The sequence below is a fragment of the Puma concolor genome, chromosome B3 (genome assembly GCF_028749965.1).
Source record: "Puma concolor isolate L17-30 chromosome B3, mPumCon1.1.hap2, whole genome shotgun sequence".
NCBI classification, from domain to species: domain Eukaryota; kingdom Metazoa; phylum Chordata; class Mammalia; order Carnivora; family Felidae; genus Puma; species Puma concolor.
In genome coordinates, this window is record NC_141672.1 from 43,160,820 (window position 1) to 43,185,100 (window position 24,281).

The following is a 24,281-nucleotide window of genomic DNA, read 5'->3' on the forward strand; positions in this document are numbered from 1 at the left end:
GGGACGCGGGATTAAGTAAGTAAATTTTACAAAAACTTTCGACTGATTCGGGTTATTGTTGACCTGGAAGTCAGGAAAAGAGAGCACTGACAAAGCATACAACTACAAAACTTAATCACCAAAGGATTTTAGAATTCACTGGGGATAGCGGCTTTCCCTCTAGAGTTCCTGCGTTATAACGAATCCGCGTCGAAAAGTCTAAGAGCTATTTGACATCGCCTCTCCCACGTGTTCTCTTCCATCCAGCGGCTGCGGCGCCCGCCCTGATCCAGACCCTCCGCCCCTAGACTGGACTGGCAACGCAGCCCCCCAGCCTCGCACTGGTGTCGGATGCGAGAGCCTGTGCTTAAGTATGGTCTCTTTTCTCTGCCCTTAGAATCCCGGGTTCCCAGGCGGGGGGCGGGAGACTACCCTCCGGAAAGGTGGAAGGGGTCTCTGGAGGAGGCCTCCGCGTGTACTTGGGACTGTGGGGAGGAGGGGGGCGGGTTGCGGAGACTGCGTCCCCAGAGCAGGTTTGGGACCTTCCCGGGGACCTTCTCGTGCTACCGGGGTGAGGGTCGGAATTTGAGGCCCTGAGCCTCCTCCAGCCCGGGTTTGGGGAGTCAGTGTCTTGTTTTGGAACAGTGAGTTAGATTGTAAAGCATCCACGCAGTGACCTTGAGCTGACAGGCAAGAGACCCTCTTTTTAACTGAAAAATCTTCTCTACAGACAGAATACCATGGACAAACACCCCTTATCTGATTTGCTAATTTTTGAGAACGCACTATTTAGACGTTTCCTTTTACGCATTACTAAAGGTTTTTAAAGCGATTAATCAAAGCAAGAAGTGTAATCTGTAAAAGCTAAATAGCAAAGTTTCTTTATTTTTACATCTCCGCTGTCTACTTTCATAGAAAAATCCCTAGGATTAAAGGGGACCTTAAGGGCTCAGCTTTGGAGAACCTTTTAATTATTCTTAATAAGTTTCTGTAATTATTTATATCAGTTACATTTCTCTCTTCATAAATGGGCTCTAAGGTACCTGTTTGTCCACAATTTGTTTTAATGTAGGTGAATTAAAAGATTGACAGTGTCAGAGACTTTGAAGATGACTTAATTCCCTTATTTTCTAGGTGAAGCTTAAATATTAAAAAGTGACCTTTCCCCTGCAGTCTACAAGGTGTGACCATAGGCATAGAAACTTATTAAAATGACTTGGATAAATGATTTGATTTGGATCTTACAAACCCTTTTGTATCAGACCTGAAACCCAAGTAGTCTTGCCCCCATCTACTCTAACTCATGGGCTTATGTTTCAGGCCTGGAAGCCATGCTTTAAACCCAAAAGCAATAATCTTTCAAAAGTAATTTTTGCTCTGCTTAATAATAAGTTGAGTTAGGGTTGCCAGTTAATCGGACATAACTTCCTAAACCTGCTCATATGTGGCAGAGTCCTATTTTATACTCATCAGACAAGTTAGTTCAATTCAGTTTAGACATCTGACCTATCAAAGACACCAATAGCCCTGAAACAAAAAACATGGCTCACAAGATTGTTTTCTTTCATTTCTTTTGTTTTGTTAACATCTTTACTTGCTTCTGGTTTCCCACTCTCCTAGCTCCATACATACCTATGTAAGTAAATACACCTTTTTGCTGGTTTGTTTGTAAGTAAGTTTCAGACATGATGACCTTTAACCCTAATTTCTTCACCATATATCTCCTTAAGAACAGTCTATTACAGGGGTGCCTGGGTGGCTCAGTGGGTTAAGCCTCTGACTTCCAACTTCCCCTCACGTCCTGATCTCACAGTTTGTGGGTTCAAGTACCCCCTTGGGCTCTCTGGGCTCTGCTGTCAGCACACGGCCGGCTGGCTTTGGATCCCCTGTCTCCCTCTCTCTCTCTGCCCCTCCCCCAGTTACAGTCTGTCTGTCTGTCTCTCTCTGTCTCAAAAATAAGAAAAAAAGAACAATCTGTTACATAGCCACAATAAGATTATCACACCTAATAAGGTAACATATTCAGATTTCTCCAATTATCCCAAAAATGTCTTTATTTTTAACTCAAATATTTTTTTTGATTCAAGGTCCGAAGTTCACACATTGCTTAGTTGTCATGACTCTTTAGTCACTTAATCTACAGCAGCCTTCTATTACTTTTCTTTATGGCTTTAACTTTTTGAAAAGACTAGTCTAGGTGTCTTACAAATTGTCCCACATTGTGGATTTTCCTAATTACTCCCTCATGATCAGAATCAGATCAAACATTTTTGGCAAGAATACCACACAGTTGATATGTGTCTTTACTGGTTATGGTGGTGACTGCCAGATCTTTGCCATATAAAGGGACCATTTTTCTTTGATGAAAAGTAATTTGTGGAGATACTTTGAGACCATGGATATATCCTGTTCTCCAACTGTCACCCAGTAGTTTTATCATCCATTCTTGATCCTCACTTGAATTACAAGCTTACCAATTACCAGTACCAGTCATGCAGAGACCAGGGTCAGGTATTGTGACAATGGCCGAGGACAAGGACATCAGTAGAATAACTTACTGCAAACTAAGTTTGAACAGAAGTAGAAATTTGGCTTCAGAACTGGTACAAATCCGCATAGGGTTCCAAAAAAGAAATTGCATCTCCCCTGTTAAATCCTGGTTAGTTGGGGGGCTTTTTTGTTTGTTTTTTTAATATTCAAAATTTTCTGGGAATTGTTTGTCTTGTGTTTACCTAAACATACTACCTGGGAAGATAAGGATCTTAAGTATTTTTAATACATCTCATAATACATCTGCCAAGGAATTATAACCTCAGAATAGATTGAGGAAACTAATTTCACTTATTGAAAATAATTTAGCCATCAGAAGCTTACAATTCATCAAACAGAGCTTGAAGGGGCCTCAGCAGTCATACTGTAATCCCCTCATTTTTCAGGTAAGAAATCAGGCTTCATTGGAGACATTCAAGCAAAGTTTGGACAACTAATTTTCCAGAACAAAAAGGAAACTCATGCATCAGAAAAGGTTTGAATTGATGACTGATAAAATCTCTTTATTCTTAAGTTCCCTGGTTTTATTATATATTTTGACACAAAAATAACAGTATTGTGATCATTCCCAAGACCTAAGCCAGAGATTTTAGAACTCATCCCTTCCTTCTCTCTCTAGGTTTCAGAGATATAACCATAAGGTAACCTCTGATTGAATATTTGCCTCTACAATAACTAACATTTGCTGTAATAGCTGAAAATTAGGACTAAATCAAAGGGCAACCCCATTATTTCTACCTGTTTTCATCATCAGGTGGTGTGTGTGGCTGTTGGACTTTGTTAATCAGCATGATTTAGGATTAAATAACTGGAAAACAGAATGCTCCAAGACATAGAAGACACCAGACTAGCAAGTAAATGTGAAAATCATTCACTCCGTCATTTCCAATATTTTCTAGGAGCAAATGCCTGTAATTAAGTATATCCGTGATGACAGACAGAGAAGAGCTTTGGAGATTTAGGCAGACTTGAGAAAACCAACTGTTAGCTCTTGAGTTCAGTTGTAGATCTGGGAATTGAGTAGTGGAACTATTTTTCTTTTCCAAATTCTCAAGAAATAGATTACTCATAATATGATAAACTTTATTTAAAGAGGAAATATATACTGTTAATTACTGTATATTAAAAAACAATACCAAGAAAATAATTTTTAAATAAAATTCATACCAAGAACATTTGGAGCATTCCTCATCTATGCATTGGTAAAGACTTCCCAATAACAACCATCATTTGTCACCATGAGTTGTATATATACTAAGGGGCAAGTGGGGTAGAATCAGCACAGTGTTACCAGTCTCTGAAACTTAACATTTAAATATTTCAGACCTGCCACTCTTAACTCTAGTTAAAAAGTGATTATATATGAATTTTAACCTGAAGAAATAAAAGGATAGGAGTAGGAAAAAGAACTGGATTTTGACATCACAATCTGCAAACATGCAAATTTCTAAGGTTTTTATAAGTAAGGAAATCATCTGTTTTTGTTTTCTGTGTGTAGAAACATCAATGTCTTGTACAGTGCGTTTACTGTACAATTCAACAATTCAAAAGGCTCAGTCTTATTGATGTCCTTTTGTCATTTCAGCTAGAGGCCTGTTGGTAAACCAAGCTCCATAATGCATATTTTATTGCTCTTGTATTTTTTAAAGTTCTCGTAAAACAGTGGTTTCATTTAACACCTATTTTCACAAAAGTTATTTTACCAGTTCTTGGATCGTTTCAAGCTGTTTTCTGAGTGAGAAGCCAAAAGAAATTTAGTTCTGGATGTTTGCTAACACTACACTGCACACTGCATCTTGCTCTTTGGCAAGGATTAGACATCTGAGCAACCTTTTTTTTTTTTATGTTAAACTTTTTATTTTGAGATTATTGTAGATTCACATGCAATTATAGGGGAAAATGCAGAGTTCCCTTGTGCCCTTTACCCACTTTTCCACAATAGTAACATGTTACAAAATATCACATACAATATCACACCCCAGATATTGATGATACAGTCAAGATACAGAACATTTCCATTACAGAAGTCTCTTACTTCATCTTTTTATAGCAATACTTAATTCCCTCCTACCCCTGTCCCCGCCTTAACCCCTGGCAACCACTAATATATTCTCTATTTCTGTAAGTTTGTCATTTCATGAATGTTATATATATATATATAACATTGATCCTCACTTGAATTACAAGATTACCAATTACCAGTACCAGTCATGCAGAGACCAGGGATTGGCTTTTTTCACTCAGCATCATTCTTTGGAGATTCCTCCAATTTGTGTGCATCAATAACTCATTCCTTTTTTGAAATCTTGCCAATTGGAACGACATGGATGGACCTAGAGTGAATTTTGCTAACTGAAGTAAGTCAGAGAAAGACAAATACCATATGATTTCACTTATGTGAATTTAAGAAACCAGATGAACATAGGGGAAGGGGGAAAGAAATAGGGAAATCTTAATAGACTCCTAACTATAGAGAACAAACTGAAGGTTGCTGGAGGGGTGTTGGGTGGGAGGATGGGCCAAGTGGGGGTTGGGCATTAAGGAGTACAGCTGTTGTGATGAGCACAGGGTGTTACATGTAAGTGATGAATCACTAAATTCTACTGAAAACAGTATTATAGCCTATATTCACTAGAATTTAAGTCTGAAGAAAAAACTCATTCCTTTTTATTGCTGAGTTATTCCATGGCATTGGTGTACCAATTTAACCGTTCACTTACTGAAGAACATCTGGATGGTTTCCAGTTTTTGACTGTTACAAATAAAGTTTCCATAGCTATTCATGTAAAGGTTTTTGTGTGAATGTAAGTTTTCATTTCTCTGTGATAAATGCCAAAGAATATAATTGCTGGGTCATTTGGAGTTGCATGTTTAATTTTCTAAAATACTGCCAAACTGTTCACTGCAGTGACATTACAATTTTACATTACCACTAAGTGAGTGATCCAGTTTTTCCACGTACTCACCAGTATTTGGTGGTGTCACTATAAATTTTAATAATTTATGTTTTATTAAGTTCCTGATCCATCTTGAGTTAATTTTTATATAACTCACACATAAGTGAGAGACTTTGAGGCTAAATTTTTTCCTATGGATATATAATTGCTCTAGCACCATTTGTTGAAAAGGCTATCCTTCACTTAATTGCTTTTGCACCTTTACTAAAAATTAGTTGGGCATATTTATGTAACCCTAATTCTGGGTTCTTTGTTCTGTTTCACTGAACTATGTCTACCTCTCCACTCATAGCACACTATACTGATTACTGTAACTCTATAATAAGTCTTAGAATCAAGTAGACCTCCTCCCATTTTGTTTTTTTAATTTGTTTTACTATTTTAATCCCCTTGGTAATATAAATTTTAAAATAAATTTGTCTATATTTACAGGAAATTTCACTGGGAACTGATAGGAATTACATTAAGCCTGTATATTAACTCTGGGTAAATGGACATCCTTACTATGTTGAATCTTCCAATCCATGAATACAATATGTCCCTCCATTTATTTAGGTCTTTGATTCTTTTTCATCAGCATTTTATATTTTCCAGCATACAAGTGCTATACATGCTTTGTTAGATTTACCCCTAAATTTTTTAAGGTTTTTTTTTTTTTTTTTTTAATGTTTGTTTATTTTTTTTAGAGAGAGAAGAGCACATGAGCATGAGCGGGGGAGGGGCAGATGGAGAGGAAGCAGAGGATCCAAAGCAGGTGCTGCACTGACAGCAGTGAGCTGGTTGCAGGGCTTGCAACTCATAAACAGTGAGATCATGACTTGAGCCATAGTCGGACGCTTAACAGACTGAGGCACCCAGGCACCCCACTGCTAAATTTTTCTAGAGTGGCTGTTAACAGTATCATACTTTTAATTGTCGGCATATTCATTGCAAGTATATAGAGATAGTTTTAAGAGTTTCTTTGTAGATCCCTTGGGATTTTCTATGTGCACAATTATCTCATCTGCAAAGAGAAACAATTTATTTTCTTCCTTTACCATCTGTATGTTTTATTTCCTTTTCTTGCTTTACTGCACTGGGTAGAACTTCCAGCAGTATATTAAGAGTACTAAGAGCAGATCTCATGCCTTGCTCACAATCTTAGAGGAGAATATTTAGCCTTTCACTGTTACTTATAGTTTTTTGTAGATACTCATTATGAAGTTGAAGAAGTTCTCTTCTTATTTTTCAAAGTTTTTTTTTAATCATGAATGGGTGTTGAATTTGTCAAATGGTATTTCTGCATCAATTGATATGATCTAATGATTTTTCTCTAAATCCTGAAGCAGCCTTGTATGTCTAGAATAAACCCACTTATTCAAGGTGAATAATTCTTTCATATATTGCTGAATTACATTTGTTATTATTTTGTCACATACTTTTATGTCTATTTGATGAGGATATTTTACTGTAATTTTACGTACGGTCTTTGGTTCTGATATCAGGATAATACAAGTTCATAAATAAGTTGTTAGATTTTTTTTTTTTAATTTTTTTAAATTTACATCCAAATTAGTTAGCATATAGTGCAACAATGATTTCAGGAGTAGAATCCCCCTTAGTGCCCTTTACCCATTTAGCCATCCCCCCTCCAACTCCTCCAGTAACCCTCAGTTTGTTCTCCCTATTTATGAGTCTCTTCTGTTTTGTTCCCCTCCCTGTTTTTATATTATTTTTGTTTCCCTTCCCTTATGTTCATCCATTTTATCTCTTAAAGTCCTCATATGAGTGAAGTCATATGATTTTTGTCTTTCTTTGACTAATTTCACTTAGCATAATACCCTCAGTTCCATCCACGTAGTTGCAAATGGCATGATTTCATTCTTTCTGATTGCCGAGTAATACTCCATTGTATATATATACCACATCTTCTTCATCCGTTCATCCATCGATGGACATTTGGGCTCTTTCCATACTTCGGCTGTTGTTGATAGTGCTGCTATAAGCATGGGGGTGCATGTGTCCCTTCAAAACAGCACACCTGTATCCCGTGAATAAATGCCTAGTAGTGCAATTGCTGGGTCGTAGGGTAGTTCTATTTTTAGTTTTTGAGGGACCTCCATGCCGTTTTCCAGAGTGGCTGCACCAGCTTGCATTCCCAAGGTTGTTAGATTTCTGTATATGGAGTTGTTTGTAGTGCTATTACCCTTTATATGTCTGCATGGCCTATGGTAATATATCCAGTTTCATTCCTTAGAATGATAATGTGATTTTTTATTAGCCTTGCTAGAGGTTTGTTATAATTGTTCAGAGAACCAGCTCGTTGTTTCTTTGATTATTATCTGTTGCACTTGTTTTCATTAATTTCTGCTCTTCATTATTTTGCTTTTCTTTTTCTAGGTGCTTGAAGTGAAAGTTTAGATTATTGATATGAGACCTTTACTATTCTCTAGTGAATGCCTTTAGGTGCCAGTTTTCCTCGTGGCTGATTTAGCTGTGTCCCACAAATTTTGATATGTTTTGTTTTCAGTTTCATTCAGTTCAGTAATTTTTTAAAAATTTCTCTGAGACTTCTCTTTTGACCCATGTATTATTTAGAAGCAGTTTATTTTCCAGGTGCACCTGGTGGCTCAGTCAGTTGAGCATCCGACTCTTGATTTCAGCTCAGGTCGTGATCTCACAATTCGTGAGATAGAGCCCCGCATTCGGCTCTGTGCTGACAGCATGGAGCCTGCTTGGGATTCTCTCCCCGCCCCGCCCTGCTCAAAAATAAATAAACTTTTTTTTTTTTTTTAATTTTTTTTTCAACTTTTATTTATTTTTGGGACAGAGAGAGACAGAGCATGAACGGGGGAGGGGCAGAGAGAGAGGGAGACACAGAATCGGAAAAAAGTATTTTTTTCAAATGTTTGGAGATTTTCTTTTTGTTACTAATTTCTAGTTTGATTCTTTTGTGGTCAGAGAACACATTCTGTGTGATTTCAATTCTTTTAAAATTTGTTGAGGCTGCTTTTGTGGTCCAGAAAGTTTTCTGTGGTTTCAGAAATGTGGTCCTGGTCTGTGTTTCATGGCTCTTGATAAAAATATGTATCCTGTGGTGTTGGGTAAAATGTTCTATAAATGTTGACTGATTCCTGTTGGTTGATGATATTGTTTTTCTATATCCTTGTAAATTTTCTGTCCAGTTCTATTAATTGTTGAGAGAGGGATATTGAAGTCCCCAACTAGATCTGTTTCCTTTCAGTTCTATTAGTTTTCACTCTGTACATTGTGCAGCTTTCTTGTTTGGTGCAAACTGCTGTGTTTTCTTGGTAGATTAATCCTGAACGTCCCTTTCTGTCTTGTAATTTCCTTTGCTCTGACACCTACTTTGTCTGATATTAACATATGCACTATTTTCTTTTGATCGTTTGCTTGACAGATCTTTTTTCATCCTTTTTATTTTCAATCATTATATTTGAAGTAAGTTTCTGATAGATAACATATAGTCATGTTTTTTAATCCATTCTACCAATCTCTTTTAATTGATTATTGCTTATATTTAATGTAATTGTTTATCAGGGCTTAAAGTTGCTATTTAAATTTTTGTTTTCTGTTTTTCTTGCCTTTCTGTGGATAACTTGAGTATATTTTGGAATTTCATTTTGATTTATCTATAGTATTCTTGAGTGTGTCTCCCTATTTTTTAGTGATTGCTCTAGGTACTACATGATATATACATAGCTTATCACAGTCTAATGTGTCAACACCAGTTTCAGTAAAGTGTAGAAACTTTACCTCCTTTTACCTTCACCATTTATAATATACATTTAGAACCACATTAGACAGTCTTATAATTTTTGCTTCAAATGTGAAAAACACAATTTAGGAAACTCAAGAAGAGAAGGAAAGCGTATTGTACTTACTCACATTTGTTATTACTGTTTTTTCCCTTCTTCTTGATGTTCCAAGTCTCCTATTATCATTTCCTTTCTGTTTAGAACTTTAATCCTTCTTTTAGGATAGGTCAGCTGGCAACAAATTTTAGTTTCTTTCATTTGAGAATGTCTTGATTTCCCCTTCAGTCCTGAGGTATATTTTTGCTAGATACAGATTTCTAGATTGACTGATGTCATCCTAATTGTTTTCCCCTGCAGGTGAAATGTCACTTTTTCACTTGCTGCTTTCAAAAATTTTTATCTTTAGTTTTTAGAAGTTTGGCTGTGACATCCTGAGGTAGATTTCTTTGCGATTATGCTCTTTGCATTCATTCGCTTCTTGAATCTATCTGTTCAGTTTATTTTGGTTATTTTATTTTTCACCTCTTGAAATTTTCATTGGGTTCTTCTAATGTCTTGTTTGTTTCAAGCATATTTATAATTGCTCATTGATGTGTTTTTTATAATAGTTTTAAAATCTTTGTCAGATAATTCTAAATCTGTCATCTCAGAGTTGGATATATATTAACTGTCTTTTTTCATTCAGTTTGAGATTTTCTTAGTTCTTGGTATGATGAGTGAATTTTTATTGTAACCTGGACATTTTACATATTGTATTATGAGGCTCCAGATCTTGTTTAAACTTTCTCTTCTAGCTGGCTCCTTTTGACACTACTCCATTAGCGGAAGTTGGGGGCAGGTACTGCTAGGTGTAGAGTAGAAGTCCAGGTTTCTCACTCTGTCACTTAAGGTGTGTGGGGGCTGGTGTGCTCCTCATTACTGCCAGGGCAACTGTAGGAGTTAGGGCTCTCTAGTAGGCCTCCATTGGTATCACTCTGGCTTAGAGGGACTAGCATGTCTCATTACTGCTCCCACTGTCTCCACTGACACCAGAGGAGAGAATGTGGACTAATTACCATATGACAGTAATCGCTGGCCTTGAATTTCAAAGAGGCCTCCTTTGTTACCACCTGGAGAGGAGGGAGAAGGGTACCTCATTACTGCCAATTGAGGTAGATGTCCCCACTCGTCATGTGGTTTCCACTGACACCTGTTGGGGATGAAGGGCCCTCATTAATGCCCAGGAAGGAAAGAAGTCCTTGCTTCCTATCTCCCTTCTCTGAAGTGTAGGGGTTGGAATGCCTTATTACAGCCTAGGGAGGGTGGAAGTCTAGGCTCCCAGCTTTGGCTTAAGTTGATTGGAGGTGGGGGGGGGGGGGGCGGGTTGGGGATGCAGGCCACAATTTTTTTTGTTTGCCTGGAGATAGCTATTATCATTTAAAAGTTTTCTGTCTTGGGGCGCCTTAAGAATCCAACTTCAGCTTGGGTCATCATGATCTCACAGTTTGTGGGTTCGAGCCCTGCATCAGGCTCTGTGCTGACAGCTCAGAGCCTGGAGCCTGCTTCAGATTCTGTGTCTCCCTTGCTGTCTGCCTCTCCCCCACCATGCTTTCTGTCTCTCAAAAATAAATAAACGTTCAAAAAAAATTTTTTTTTTAAGTTTTCTGTCTTATAGGCTGCCCCTTTCCTGGCCCTTTGGCTAGAGAGGACCAGCTTTGGGGGCATGGAGGGCTTTGTGCCCATTGGCATCTGCTGACTGCTGGCTTCTTCAGCTCTAACTCTTTGCAAAAAAGAGAATTCACCACTATTTTGTTTCTCAGTTCCCAAGGGTCCTGGCCAATACACTTTCTTCTCTCCACCTTTTAGTCTCAGGTTTGTCTTATATTTAATGTCCAGGGCTTTTAGTTGTATTTAGTGAGAGGAATTGGGAAAAGCACATCTCTCACTCCATCTTCCCAGAAGCACTAGTCCTAAACTGCATTGTATGACATATTTATAGAATCCTCTGTCTCTTTGGTTAGTGGTTTTTTATAACAGCACAGTAACACCTAAAAAATTGTGACCTGCAGTAACTGTTGGTATTTTTGAGGTAGTTTATGTGGTAAAAACATACACAGTTGACCCTGAAAAACAACACAGGTATGAACTACACAGGTCCACTTTTATGCAGATTTTTTACAGTACTGTACTATAAATGTCTTTTCCTTATGATTTTATTAACATTTTCTTTACTTTATTGTAAGAATACAGTACACATAATACATATATCATACAAAACATGTCTTAAGTGGCTATGCTATCAGTAAGGCTTCCAATCAACAGTAGCCAATCAGTAGTTAAGTTTTGGGAGAGTCAGAAGTTACATGCAGATTTTTGACTGTGTGTCGGGTTGGTGCCCCTAACACACACATTGCTGAAGGGTCAACTGTATGTTGTTTACAAAGTGAAATAAAATAGGAATAAAGAGCATTCTTGTTAATGTTTTCGGTGTTTATGGAACGCTAGTTGCCTCATGTTGGGCTAACCTAAAACCTCTACTGCGTTATTTGTAAGGGATATAGAGGAGGTTTAATAGCAAAGATGGTCTATATCATGTTACTGCTAAGCCAAAGATTCTCTTAAGTATAGACAATTATACTTTTTATGAATCATTACTTCAAAGAAAACTATAGGCTAGAACATCTGGAGTAGACAGGCGCCTGGTTGGCTCAGTCAGTTAAGCATCCAACTTCGGCTCAGGTCATGATCTCATGGTTTGTGGGTTTGAGCCCCGCACTGGGCTGTGTGCTGACAGCTCAGAGCCTGGAGCCTGCTTCGGATTCTCTGTCTCCTTCTCTCTCTGCCCTCCCCACTCGTGCTCTGTCAGTCTCTGTCTCTCAAAAATAAATGTTAAAAAAATTATTTAAAAAAAAGAAGAGCAGGGGCACTTGGCTGGCTCAGTTGGTTACGTTTCCGACCTCAGCTCAGGTCATGATCCCCTGTTGCTTGAGTTCGATCCCCACGTTGGCCTCTGTGCTGATAGATCAGAGCCTGGAGCCTGTTTCAGATTCTGTGTCTCCCTTGTTCTCTGCTCCTCCCCCACTCACACTCTTTCTCAAAAATAAACAATATAAATATCTTAAAAACCAGATAGAAAAGAATGAGTACTTTCCCTTGCATGTGAAAAAAAAGTCAGTAATAGGAACTTAAGGATAAGGAAAAAAGAGGAGTAAAGAATAAATGCAAAAGAGGAGCAGGTGTATATGTGGTTGGAAATGCTGCAATGGAATTACTACTGATTGTATTAATTAATCAAAATGAAAATTTTTTTTCATGATAGTAATGTACACTTTGTCCTGTGCTGAAATTTCCTAGTTTTATCTCCATATAAGCTTCATGAAAATTTCCTGCTTTTCACAGCCACTTTAGATATTGACAAGTCTATAAGAATGATACACACTTTCGGTTTATCATGTTTGCATTCAGTATCAGAAAACTCAAAGCTAAATATAATGCCTAGAAGTTCTGTTAGTTTACAGTATACATGGTTAGTATTTGCTTATTCTTCCCTTTTCATGCTGTTTAATTTCTACTTTTAAAAAGCTTTATTTTATATAAATCTTTCATATGAGATGTTCATCTATTGTAGAACTAGCCAGAATAGAACAAGTAAGTAATGGGATACGTTTTTATATCTGGATTAACTGAGCCTGGGCTCTCCATTTAACAATGTGAAAATCCTAGTAATTCAGAAAGGCTTTTTTGACTTATCTTCACTTCTTTGTTGCCCCCAAGTTAGATCACAAGTGTCATAGGTTCAAAAGTTTCTAATAAGTCTCTGTGATTACACTTTTTGAATTACAGAATGTACAACTCCTGTACTTCCATTAAAGTCTTTTAGAAAACTGAGTATCTTTCATTACAGTTGTTGATTTATAAATGGATGGTGCTTAAGAACAATTAATAGAAGCTGTGTATTTATGTAGAGATAACAGAAGGATCGTTGTTATGTTAGATCAGAGTTACATTAGGAACCAGTGGAATAGTTATGTACTTGAAGAAGACATCAGAGATCTCTTGGTTTCCCTTAAAACTACTAGGAATGAGGCTGTGGCAAGTGACTTTGCAAGGTAGCAAAGCAAGCTGTCTTAAAACGAGATTTAGATAAACGGGGCCCACGGCCAACATTAAAAAAATCTAATTCTAAACTATAGCGTTCCTTGTTGCCATTAATGACCTGGGAGGATGGATATAATTACATACCCCGTTAGAAATTTATAAAATAAAGAAAATAATTTCAGGTAAACTTCGTTTCATTTCTTTTAATAACCTGTATTTGTTTTAATACCTAACTCTTCAGTGAGCCAAAAAATATTTGTTCACAGACTAACTTTTCCTTAATTTTTAAATTAGGTGACTAATAAACATATCAAAAGAATATGGCTGCACAAATACCAGAATCTGATCAGATAAAACAGGTAAGGTATTACAATTAATGAAAAAGAATTTTGCAAAAAATTTAAGGCACTTCTGGGTGCAACCATGTCAGTCAATGATCTCACAAAATAACTTCAAATTTCATTTCCAAAAATGGATTTTAAATCATATGAAACATTTTTTTTTCAGATAATTTGACAGATAATGCAAAAAAAAAAATATTTAACTAGAAAATTTGACTATGTTTTATAGATCATACTCTACAGGTCATACTATACCCACCTGAGTGAAGGAAAGAATTTTTTAGTTCAAGTATAACAGGGTATTTTGCCCAAATACAAAACATCAGTAATTAAAGTTTCAAAACATCTTTGTTTTAAAAAACCAAATATTAAAGAATGCTCTGATTTGTTCGTAGTTTAAAGAATTTCTTGGAACCTACAATAAACTTACAGAAACCTGCTTTTTGGACTGCGTTAAAGACTTCACTACAAGAGAAGTAAAACCTGAAGAGGTATGAAAAGCACTGCCCACTAAAAACTCTGAAAGCTTGTCATAAACAATAGAAATGAGATCCCCCCCCTCACCATTTCGCTTGTTCCTAGTTATTTCAGGAATGTGGTTTTATGTTCCATTGCTCAGAGGAACTGAAGCAGTCGAGACCCATGGCCTTGAGTTAAATGATCCCAAATTTAATATGACAGTCCTACCGTACCATGGCAGATTTTGGTTTTTTTAGCTAAGATGCCTGGGGCTTGCTAAATTATTGTTCCATGGCAAAGATTCTTACTAATTAGCTTTCAGTCAAGATGGCCTGGCTAGAGAAACTTGACCCTGAGAATTCAGGTTAATTTTGGAAAAAGCAGAGCTTAAATTTGGTGGCTCATATTGCATAGGTGGACTCTGAAAACGTAATCCTCTCAGAAGTCGTAACTTTTAACACCCTCATCAAAACATTTATATATTGGCTGAAAGTGATATTCATTCATGCCAAGAACATATAACTAGCAATCAGTAAGTCCTTGTTAAATAAATGACAAAGTTTGAAAAATGCTAAGTATAATATTCTTGTTAAAAAGAAGTGTTGAAATTTAAGAATATTGGGAATGGAGCTTCTCATTAAAAAGGAACAAACTACTGGGCCTATGTTTTAACAATCAGAATGAGATATGCAAAAGGCAGGGACATTACCATTGTTTTTAGTGCTTACAAACTAGTAGGCATTCAGTATATATTAATTTTTGTAAATGGATGAAACTATTAACAATTGAAAGCTATGATCACTCACTACTCAATACCACTTAGTTCTCATATATTCAAAGAAAAGAAAAGCACCCACTGGTTGTTTATGTAAAAATACATGCATTGTTTAAAAACATTAATATTTCTGTGTTGCCTCTTGGATCTTCTCTTTTTATTTCTAGACCACCTGTTCAGAACATTGCTTACAGAAATATTTAAAAATGACACAAAGAATATCCATGAGATTTCAGGAATATCATATTCAGCAGAATGAAGCCCTGGCAGCCAAAGCAGGACTCCTTGGCCAACCACGATAGAGGAGTCCTGATGGCTGGACTTTAGATGAAACATTGCCAGCAGCTGTTGTGATGGAAATGAGGATTCATCTGATGGAATCCCCCGAAAGCAGTAGCCACCATGTTAAACTGTCATGACTGTCTGGCAAGTGGGAAACAACTAGAGAAACAAAATTGCTATTTACCATGAATAATCAAAATAGAAGGTCTTATTGTTCAATCAAAATAATAAGATGCAACATTTGTTGAGGCCTTAAGATTCAGCAGCTTGGTAACTTCATTAGATAAATAAACCAGTGTTTCTTCAATTGTGACTGTTAATTTTAAAAGCAAAATAATGTGTTCAATCATGTATGAGATAGAAAAAATTTTTTATTACTAAAAGTAAAATAAATGGAAATATCACTGAGCAGTTGTTTATACTATATATAGTACCATAGTATGCTGACTGGACTGTGGATACGTTGAAATGTTTTTCAATCACGATCATCCTCCAAGTATTCCTGTTCATTCATGTCTGTCTCAAATTGCTGGTAAATACATAAAATAGTTACTTGCTAATAATTTCAATGCACAATCCTTTTCTTGCCTCCCTTCTTGCATCAGGATGGGTATTACACATTCTTATCCTAGCCATATTTTCATATATCTTCAGGAAACATCCCATCTGAGATTACCTTGGGAATGTTTAAGAGTTGACTATTATGCTCTAGTGAAGACTGTGTTTTGTGTTTTGTCCGAACGCTGAGAGTCTAACAATATACAGTGTATTCTCAGCTATGTCATGTGATCAATGCAATAAAAAGTGAACCGAAGTTATAGTAGTGTCTTAGAGCTAAAGGAATCCTAAAACAAATCCAAACATCTGCAGGAAAATTCTAGTTGATGCATAAGTATACCAAGCAGTTTGGAAAATGTACATAGACTAATACCTACTAATAAATGGACTTATGAATGGATTTCATTTGATACCAATCTAAACTTGCACTTAAGAGAGTACTAATTATAATTAGCCTATATGTTTACATTATTAAAGTGGTTTCTGTTTTGTCATATTATTTGAAGCCAGAAGTATTCTGCTTTGATAAACTAAGGTTTTCTGTATTACATCTAATTTTGAAGCTATTACATCATATAACTAACAATACCATTTATTTTACAGGCTTCTGTTGACATTGCAGTCACTAATTGTTGTGTCTTTGAAAGTACAAAAACAAAATATTAATGCTCTCTTTAATGTTGAAACATCTAGGAGACTCAGCAAAATAAACAATTCATTATAGTTAAAGAAACATGAAAGAATATGCTTGTTTCCCTCATCAGGCAAGAAAGCAACCAAAAATTCAGAGATTTTACTCATTTAAAACCCTGGGCCATCCACACACAAACTGCTATTTTTATGTAATCAAGCCTAACATGGTTAATTTAGCAAAGACAAGTACATGCTCACCTGGCAAATAAGGGGAATTTTGTGCAACAGCATCTCAAATACCTTAGGAGGGAGTGTGTGTTTGAAAACCTTCAGAAGTTCCTCTGGTTGTCCACACACTAAAAGGGCATTGCTGAGATGTTCAACCCCCAATCGATGGTCTCCTAAAAAAGATTGATAAGGTTTAAAGCAAAATTTTAACGTTCTTCAAAATATACCTTCCACAAATTACCAAGAAAACACCAAGTATTAAAATGAAAAAAGCATTATCAAACTACAGACTATATAAACAAGCCTGCTTGGGATTCTCTTTCCCTTTCTTTCTCTCCCCTTCTCCCACTCTTTCTGATTCTCCCTGGTTCATGCTCTCTCAAAATAAACAAAAAGAGTAAAGACTATAAATGGGACAAATGCTGAGCTGTCAATTAGATTCACTGTGATCAGAGGGGCCTGGGTGGCTCAGTCGCTTTAGCATTGACTTTGATTCAGGTCATGATGTCACAGTTTGTGGGTTTGAGCCCTGCGTCAGGCTCTATGCTGACAGTTCAGAGACGAGTCTGCTTCGGATTTTGTGTCTCCTCTCTCCCTCCCCTGCTCACGCTCTCTCTCTCTCAAAAAAAATAAACATTTAAAAATTTTTGATTCACTGTGATCAAGCTGCAAGATGAATAGTCTTATGATCCAAATTACTATTAAAAAGTGCACTCTTGGGAGTGTCTGGGTGGCTCAGTTAAGCGGCTGACTTTGGCTGAAGTCATGATCTTCTGGTTCGCGAGTTGGAGCCCTGTGTCAGGCCCTGTGCTGACAGTGCACAGCCACATTGGATTCCCTGTCCCCCTCTCTGCCTCTGCCCCGTTCACACTCACTCTCAAAAATAATATTTAAAAAAAAGTGCATTCTTACTTTGCATGTTCTGCAATGTGGGTTTGCGAGAAAGGGGTGTTGAGTATTTTTTAAATGTTGTGGTCTGCTGTTACTGATAGAAGATAGGTTATCTTTAACTCTACATGTGTGACTGATGAAACATAAATGAAACACCTGATGTTCTGGCTAAATAAGAATTCAAAAACAAATCCTATTATCAATGAGTTTAAAACAGGGTTTAGGGTAACATGAATTACATATATAGGGGAAGAAAAGAGATTTATGAACTTTGACTTCTAAGTAGTTTTAAAATGAGTTTTAGGGTGATTGGCTGTAAAGTAAGAATGAAAAGTTGTGTAATGTGGAAGTTAATCATAGAATTTTTTTTTTAATGTTTGAGAGAGAGTGGGGGAAGGGGAGGGAGAGAGAGAATCCTAAGCAGGCTCTGAGTAGCGCCAAGCCTGATGCGGGGCTCAAACTCATGAATCGTGGGATCATGACCTGAGCTAAAATCAAGAGTCAGATGCTTAACCAACTAAGCCACCCAGGTGCCCCAATCATAGAATTTGTTTGAGTGAAAACATGGAAACACTTAGTCTCACTACTTCATTCTAAGAAACTGAGGCAAAGATCAGTGAAATGATTTAAAGTTTCAGAACTATTTAATGCCATAATTAGTAATAGAACCTAATTTTCTGAACCTTGAACACAGTGTGCTTGCCTCTCAGGTGTTTCATGATTTTCCATTTGTTGGTTGAAATACTTGGTCATCTGAAGATAAAAGTGCATGATAGAAAACAATGTTCCCAGATTTGTATGAAGTTTAAACTGAAAAACCATCAGAAGAACATGACCTAACTCAGACTCACAAAGCAAACCTTGCCTATATTACATAAGTTTTAAGAGTTAAAGGTCTTGTGTCTAGACACCTAATTTTACGTTTTCAACCTAAGAAACTTCCATTGCTGGGTTTTAAGTAACTTTGTAGGCATTTAAAGAAGGTATTTCTTAGATGGAATACTGCACTAGTATTTCACTGAAAGGTTTATTTTTAAATTAATAAAATCACAGCTTTATAGACATGACACATTAAGTCAAAATACTTTGATCGTATTGAACCTTTTAAGGAAAAAGATATAATAGTGCCTCCTCTCAAATTGATAGAGCTAATGTGACACAAAATCAATTTGGTCAACTAAGTCAACCAACCAATAAATTCAATCAAATCAGCTAATCAGAAATTTCAATCAAAATTATTGGCTCTGTGGTCCTATGTGAACACAACCATGATGAGGACTATACTACCTGACAGCGAAGGAACGAAAATTGGGGGTGGAGGCAGAAGAAAGTGGAGAAAATGGAAAAGATTACAGAAAACTAGGTGAAAAATCATACTAGAATGCTGGTCCTCAGTGTATTATAATAACCTAGGGACATTTTAAAAATATTGATGCCTGAGTCCCACCCCAGAAATTTTTATTTAATTGGTTTGGGGTTTGGTGGGATTTTAAGTAAGCAACCAAAATGAGAACTCCATTAGAAGTAAAATAGGGACATACATAACCCTTAAATAACTAACCAATTTAGGGATTTAACAGAAATATGTTATCCTTAAGAGGTAAAACTTTTATTTTTTTTTTTCAACGTTTTTTATTTATTTTTGGGACAGAGAGAGACAGAGCATGAACGGGGGAGGGGCAGAGAGAGAGGGAGACACAGAATCGGAAACAGGCTCCAGGCTCCGAGCCATCAGCCCAGAGCCTGACGCGGGGCTCGAACTCACGGACCGCGAGATCGTGACCTGGCTGAAGTCGGACGTTTAACCGACTGCGCCACCCAGGCGCCCCAAGAGGTAAAACTTTTAAAACATAAGTTTGCAATTTTTGTTTTAATCATCTCAATATTTGTAACATATTCACCTCTATGACATGAAGACTCTTAAACATAAAGTGAATAAAGATGTGTCATAAAGTAACTGTTTTTAATTTATAATTCCTACTTTTCTCTCCATATTTACACTATCCCAATTCAAAAAATGTTAAAACACAAAGATTCTATTTTAATTTCCCCCTATGTCCAAGCAGTATCCACATCTAGGAATTAATACATATTTTGTGAGGCCCCTAGTTTATATTTGGGGGGGGGCTTTTCTTTTAAAAGATTTTATTTTTTTAAGTAATCTCTACCCCCAATGTGGGGTCCAAACTCATGACCCCGAGATCAAGAGTCACATGCTCTACTGAATGAGCGAGCTAGGCACCCCTGGGGGGCCCTTTTAAGACAAAGAATATAAAATTTTATTTTATTTTTTTAACGTTTATTTATTTTTGAGACAGAGAGAGACAGAGAGAGAGGGAGACACGGAATCTGAAACAGGCTCCAGGCTCTGAGCCGTCAGCACAGAGCCCGACGCGGGGCTTGAACTCACAGACCACAAGATCATGACTTGAGCCGAAGTCGGACACTTAACCGACTGAGCCACCCAGGCGCCCCAAACAAAGAATGTAAAAAAGAAAAAAAGGAAATAAAAAGATTATAAAATTATGAATACAAAATTGGTAGGACTCCTCCCAGAATATTCAAAAAGCCCTGTGCAAATGAAGGTCCTTAAAACTTATGCTTTACTTCCTTGTATAAAACCATTCCTGTTTAGGGGCAGCTGGGTGGCTCAGTCAGTTAAGTGTCTGACTTTGGCTCAGATAATGATGATCTCACAGTTCGTGGGTTCAAGCCCCACATCAGGCTCCGTGTTGACAGTGTGGAGCCTGCTTGGGATTCTCTCTCTGTCCCTCACCTGCTCACACTTTCTCTCTCTCAAAAATCAATGAATAAAAAAAATTACTCCTGTTTCTATCATTTAAGTCAGTTCTAACTATTAATTTTGTCATTAATATTTAAGATATTTTTAGCCCACTTATAAAACTTCCTAAAAGAAAAGACTAATATTGAATATTAAAATTTCAAATTATAATGATTAATATGCAATAACTGAATATTTTTTTCATTTCTCAAAACCTTTATCATGGTTTTAAGCCACTGAATTAAAGTAAAAATCATGAGTATTGCTACCTGTTGTCCAGGATCCTGACTTTGTTTTCATAAATTCTGGAGGATGCTACCTCTTAAATGCAGGTAAAAAACAAAATTTTTTCAAAACAGACAATCAAAAGAGCCAAAATAGGTACAGGCACTATGATGAGAGGAAATTTGCAAAACTTGAAAGAAAGATACATAAATGGGTATAATGCTCATTTATCCAGCAACATCATTCATCCCTTACATAAGAAGCCTAAAAGCAAATTACTTTCCTTCCCAGGGTTTAGCACCGGAACAAAGACATGATTACTATACACAATATTTATAAAATACTTACATCATCTACCATCATTTTACCTGACAATATTGTGAAGTCTTCTTAAATCTATGTGGAAATAGGTTGGGATAAATTATAATTCAAAATACAGTTCATGGCCATTATAGCCCCTACATACATCACTATATTAAACATACAAAAATGGTCATTTATAATGATTTATCCTCAGTTGGGCATCTGACTTCAGCTCAGGTCACGATCTCATGGTCCGTGGGTCTGAGCCCCGCATCAGGCTCTGTGCCGACAGCTCAGAGCCTGGGGCCCGCTTTGGATTCTGTGTCTCCCTCTCTCCCTGCCCCTCCCCACTCAAGCTCTGTCTCTCTCCATCTCTCAAAAATGAATAAACGTTAAAAAAATTTTTTTAAAATAATTATTGGGGTGCCTGAATGGCTTAGTTGGTTAAGCATCCAACTCTTGATTTTGGCTCAGGTCATGATCTCGGGATTTGTGAGCTCAAGCCCCAAGTCCGGCTCTGTGCTGACAGCACAGAGTTGGCTTGGGATTCTCTGTCTCCCTCTCTTTCTGTCCCTCCCTCACTCTTTCAAATAAATGAACTTAAAAAAATAGTAATTATTTTATTAAGAATACTCTTCAAAATGCAGGAAAATTTTTATGAAACAGCTCAAACTTTTTAAAATTTTAATTCATACAACATTTAGTAATTTGGAAAGTTCATTTACTTAGAATTTTACCTGATGATAAATGATGTGTTAACTGTATTTGGCTTTGCTTCTCCATCTGCCCATTTCCTAGACTGCACCATCAACCTGAATGCTCAGTATAATATGGTAGGGATGAACAGTGGAATCAAGGAAAAATTCTGGGGCAGTTTCTCTTTAACTAAAAAGCAAGTTAGTTAACACAGCTAGCTAGTTAAGTTTTTTGACATACAAATACCAATCAAATATTTTTTGAACCTATATTATCAAAAGTAACCGCTTACAAAAAAATGTCTACATTCTCACCTCTGGATAACCAAAGTTCTCCCATTTGTACCTCTTGCAGAAAAAGTTCTTGCAATTTTTCATTCTTTGCTGGATCCCATAACTAAAAGATTCACGAAATATTTAGCCATGAGTAATGAATGTAAGGTATAGGGTTACTGATCAAAATTATTTAATTTTTATTTAAAAAAAAAAACTGTATCTTGCACCCAGTCTCTAAATCCAAAGTATGATAAACATAGTTGTTCTTTTTAATATTTAAAACAACTCAAAATGGAGTTAACAATTTTAGGTGATTAAAAAAATACATGGCATATCGAAATTAAGTTGAGATGCTTGTAATAACTTTCATCTATATTTGACCTAGCTTCTACGTACACATAGCGGAAGTCCTAGTGTAATTAACTACAGCAAACATAGCTTCGCATGTTGCCAATTTGTTTTCTTGCCTAGGGTATTAACAGTGCTTGTAGATTTGGCAATGGGCACGACGAGCGGTTGGCGGGGCAGTGGGTGGTGGTGCTCAGAGGCACGCTATGGTTTGCGTCAGGCTGGTTCATGAAGGTAACCAGCATCGCAGGATGGCGTCATCACTGGTACCAAGCCCAGGGCTGGTCTTTATTTTATTTTATTTTTAAAAAATTTTTTTTAATGTTTTTATTTATTTTTGAGACAGAGAGAGCATGAGTGGGGAAGGGGCAGAGAGAGAGGGAGACACAGAATCTGAAGCAGGCTCCAGGCTCTGAGCAGTCAGCACAGAGCCCGACGCGGGGCTCGAACTCACAGACTGTAAGATCGTGACCTGAGCTGAAGTCGGACACTCAACCGACTGAGCCACCCAGGCGCCCCCCAGGGCTGGTCTTTAAAGGTAGGTACAGTGGACAATCCTTGACCCAAAGTATCAACTCTACTGCCAATCACTTCAGCTCCAGTCTGGTCTATCTGGAAACTTTTTATGTTTTATGTTTGCTGTCCCCAAGAATTCTCTTTTTAGAGCGGGATGAGCTTTGTCATAACCCCAAATCGTTCTTCTTTCCTTCCTTTTGTAAGCAATTAAAAACTACGCCCGCGTGTAAGCCGGGCGCGGGCAGGCAGGCGGAAGGGCGCTCCGAAATGCCCGCTCATGGACCAGACTGGGACCCTGACGCAGAGCCAGAATCTGCACGGCGGGGAGGTTACGCACTATAACGCCACCTCGGCGTCGCTAAGCACTTCACCTGGGCGCCCCGTCCCTCTGCCTTCTGGTGCTGGGCTCTTCTTTCTGCAAACACAACCGGGCACGTGCCCCTCGGGAGCCATCCCGACGCCCGCGTGCGCCCCGCGAAGCCCTCACCCCGTGGGCCGGCTCGCCGCCCGCCCGGCCGCGCCACCGCCGCAGCCGTCGCACTCACTGTCCCGCAGGCGGCGCCTGAACGCGGGGTCTCCACGCCGCTTCCGGTCGAAGTACACACAGTAGCCGAGGAAGGCGACGGCGCCACAGGCAGACAGAGCCGCCAGGAGGCAGAGGACGGTGCGGACGCAGGGCATCCGGCCGCCGGCGTCCAGGAGCCGAGCGTTGGGCGCGGGTCGGCGAGGGCGGGGAGCCGGCCGCCAGGGGGCGTCGGCGCGGCACCCATCCCGGCCTCGGGGCTTCCTGGGCGTGCGGCCGCAGGCTTGCGGAGCGGCGCGTCGACGCCTCGCGCCGCGGCGGGCCGAGCGAGGAGGAGACCGGGGGCTCGAGAGGACGAGCGTGCGAGGTCTCACGGCCGCCGAGTAGCTGAGCTCTGTTGGAAACAGGTCTGTCGCACTCCAAATTCGGAACCCCTTACCCAAACGCGCTCCCGTCCCTGTGCTGACGACACCCACTCAGGCACATCACAGTGTGTCAGGAATCTGGGTAGCTGGAACTGGATCCTCCGTCAGGCCCCTGTTGCCTCACATGAGAATTGAAGTTGATTCACTTCGGTCAACTCCTAGCGCGCAGCGCTGCCCGCTGAGCACCTGAACACTGCTAGCCCGTGCCCCCAACCTGGTCTGCCTTGTCCCCGAAAAAGAACTCGGCCATCCCACGTCCCCGACCACCTTAGCTCAATAGTGGGAGGAAAGAAGACTTTGGAAGCAATAATATTAGCCCGGGGGTTGGGGGGTGGGGGAGGGAGTGAATTTTCTGGGCTGGGCACGACAAAGGTCCCAAAGCAAAATCGGCTCTGAGAGACCCATGATACTTAACTAGCCTAGATGTGTTTCCTTCTAATATTTGTTTTATTCAAACACAGCAGAAAAAAAATGGAGGTAAGACTAACCCCAAATACAGAGCTTTGATTTTTCTACTAAGCCAAAAGGAAGGCATAAGGACCTAAAGAACCAAAGGACCTAAAGAAGTAAATTACGTATCCTTCTTGTTAGGTTATTGAACTGCTGTTTACAGCTTACATTATTAGTGTATGTTCATCACTGCATGACTGCCCTGGGTCGCCAGAAGCAGCCCAGGCCCCCACAATTTAAGAGTTAGCAG

The 24,281-nt window shown here is 38.4% G+C and overlaps 2 protein-coding genes across 3 annotated transcripts; one reads left to right on the plus strand and one right to left on the minus strand.

The window, feature by feature from the left end:
* Nucleotides 1-145: 145 nt before the first annotated feature.
* On the plus strand, nucleotides 146-15,992 carry TIMM9 (translocase of inner mitochondrial membrane 9). 2 transcript variants are annotated; one of them, XM_025919593.2, is made up of 5 exons: nucleotides 287-350; nucleotides 2,916-3,004; nucleotides 13,616-13,680; nucleotides 14,058-14,153; nucleotides 15,064-15,992. In XM_025919593.2, exons 3-5 carry the CDS (start codon nucleotides 13,642-13,644, stop codon nucleotides 15,196-15,198), a joined length of 270 nt encoding a protein of 89 aa, XP_025775378.1. In that variant the 5' UTR covers nucleotides 287-350; nucleotides 2,916-3,004; nucleotides 13,616-13,641; the 3' UTR covers nucleotides 15,199-15,992. The 2 variants fall into 2 exon arrangements, with proteins under 2 accessions (XP_025775379.1, XP_025775378.1); XM_025919594.2 differs by lacking the exon at nucleotides 2,916-3,004 and having other exon boundaries at nucleotides 146-350.
* On the minus strand, nucleotides 15,532-23,345 carry TOMM20L (translocase of outer mitochondrial membrane 20 like). Its single transcript, XM_025919971.2, has 5 exons — nucleotides 23,179-23,345; nucleotides 23,005-23,048; nucleotides 21,809-21,890; nucleotides 16,628-16,770; nucleotides 15,532-15,707 (listed from the first exon to the last, which is right to left on the minus strand). The coding sequence occupies exons 1-5, from the start codon at nucleotides 23,312-23,314 to the stop codon at nucleotides 15,654-15,656; spliced, it is 459 nt and encodes a 152-aa protein (XP_025775756.1). The 5' UTR covers nucleotides 23,315-23,345; the 3' UTR covers nucleotides 15,532-15,653.
* Nucleotides 23,346-24,281: the final 936 nt, after the last annotated feature.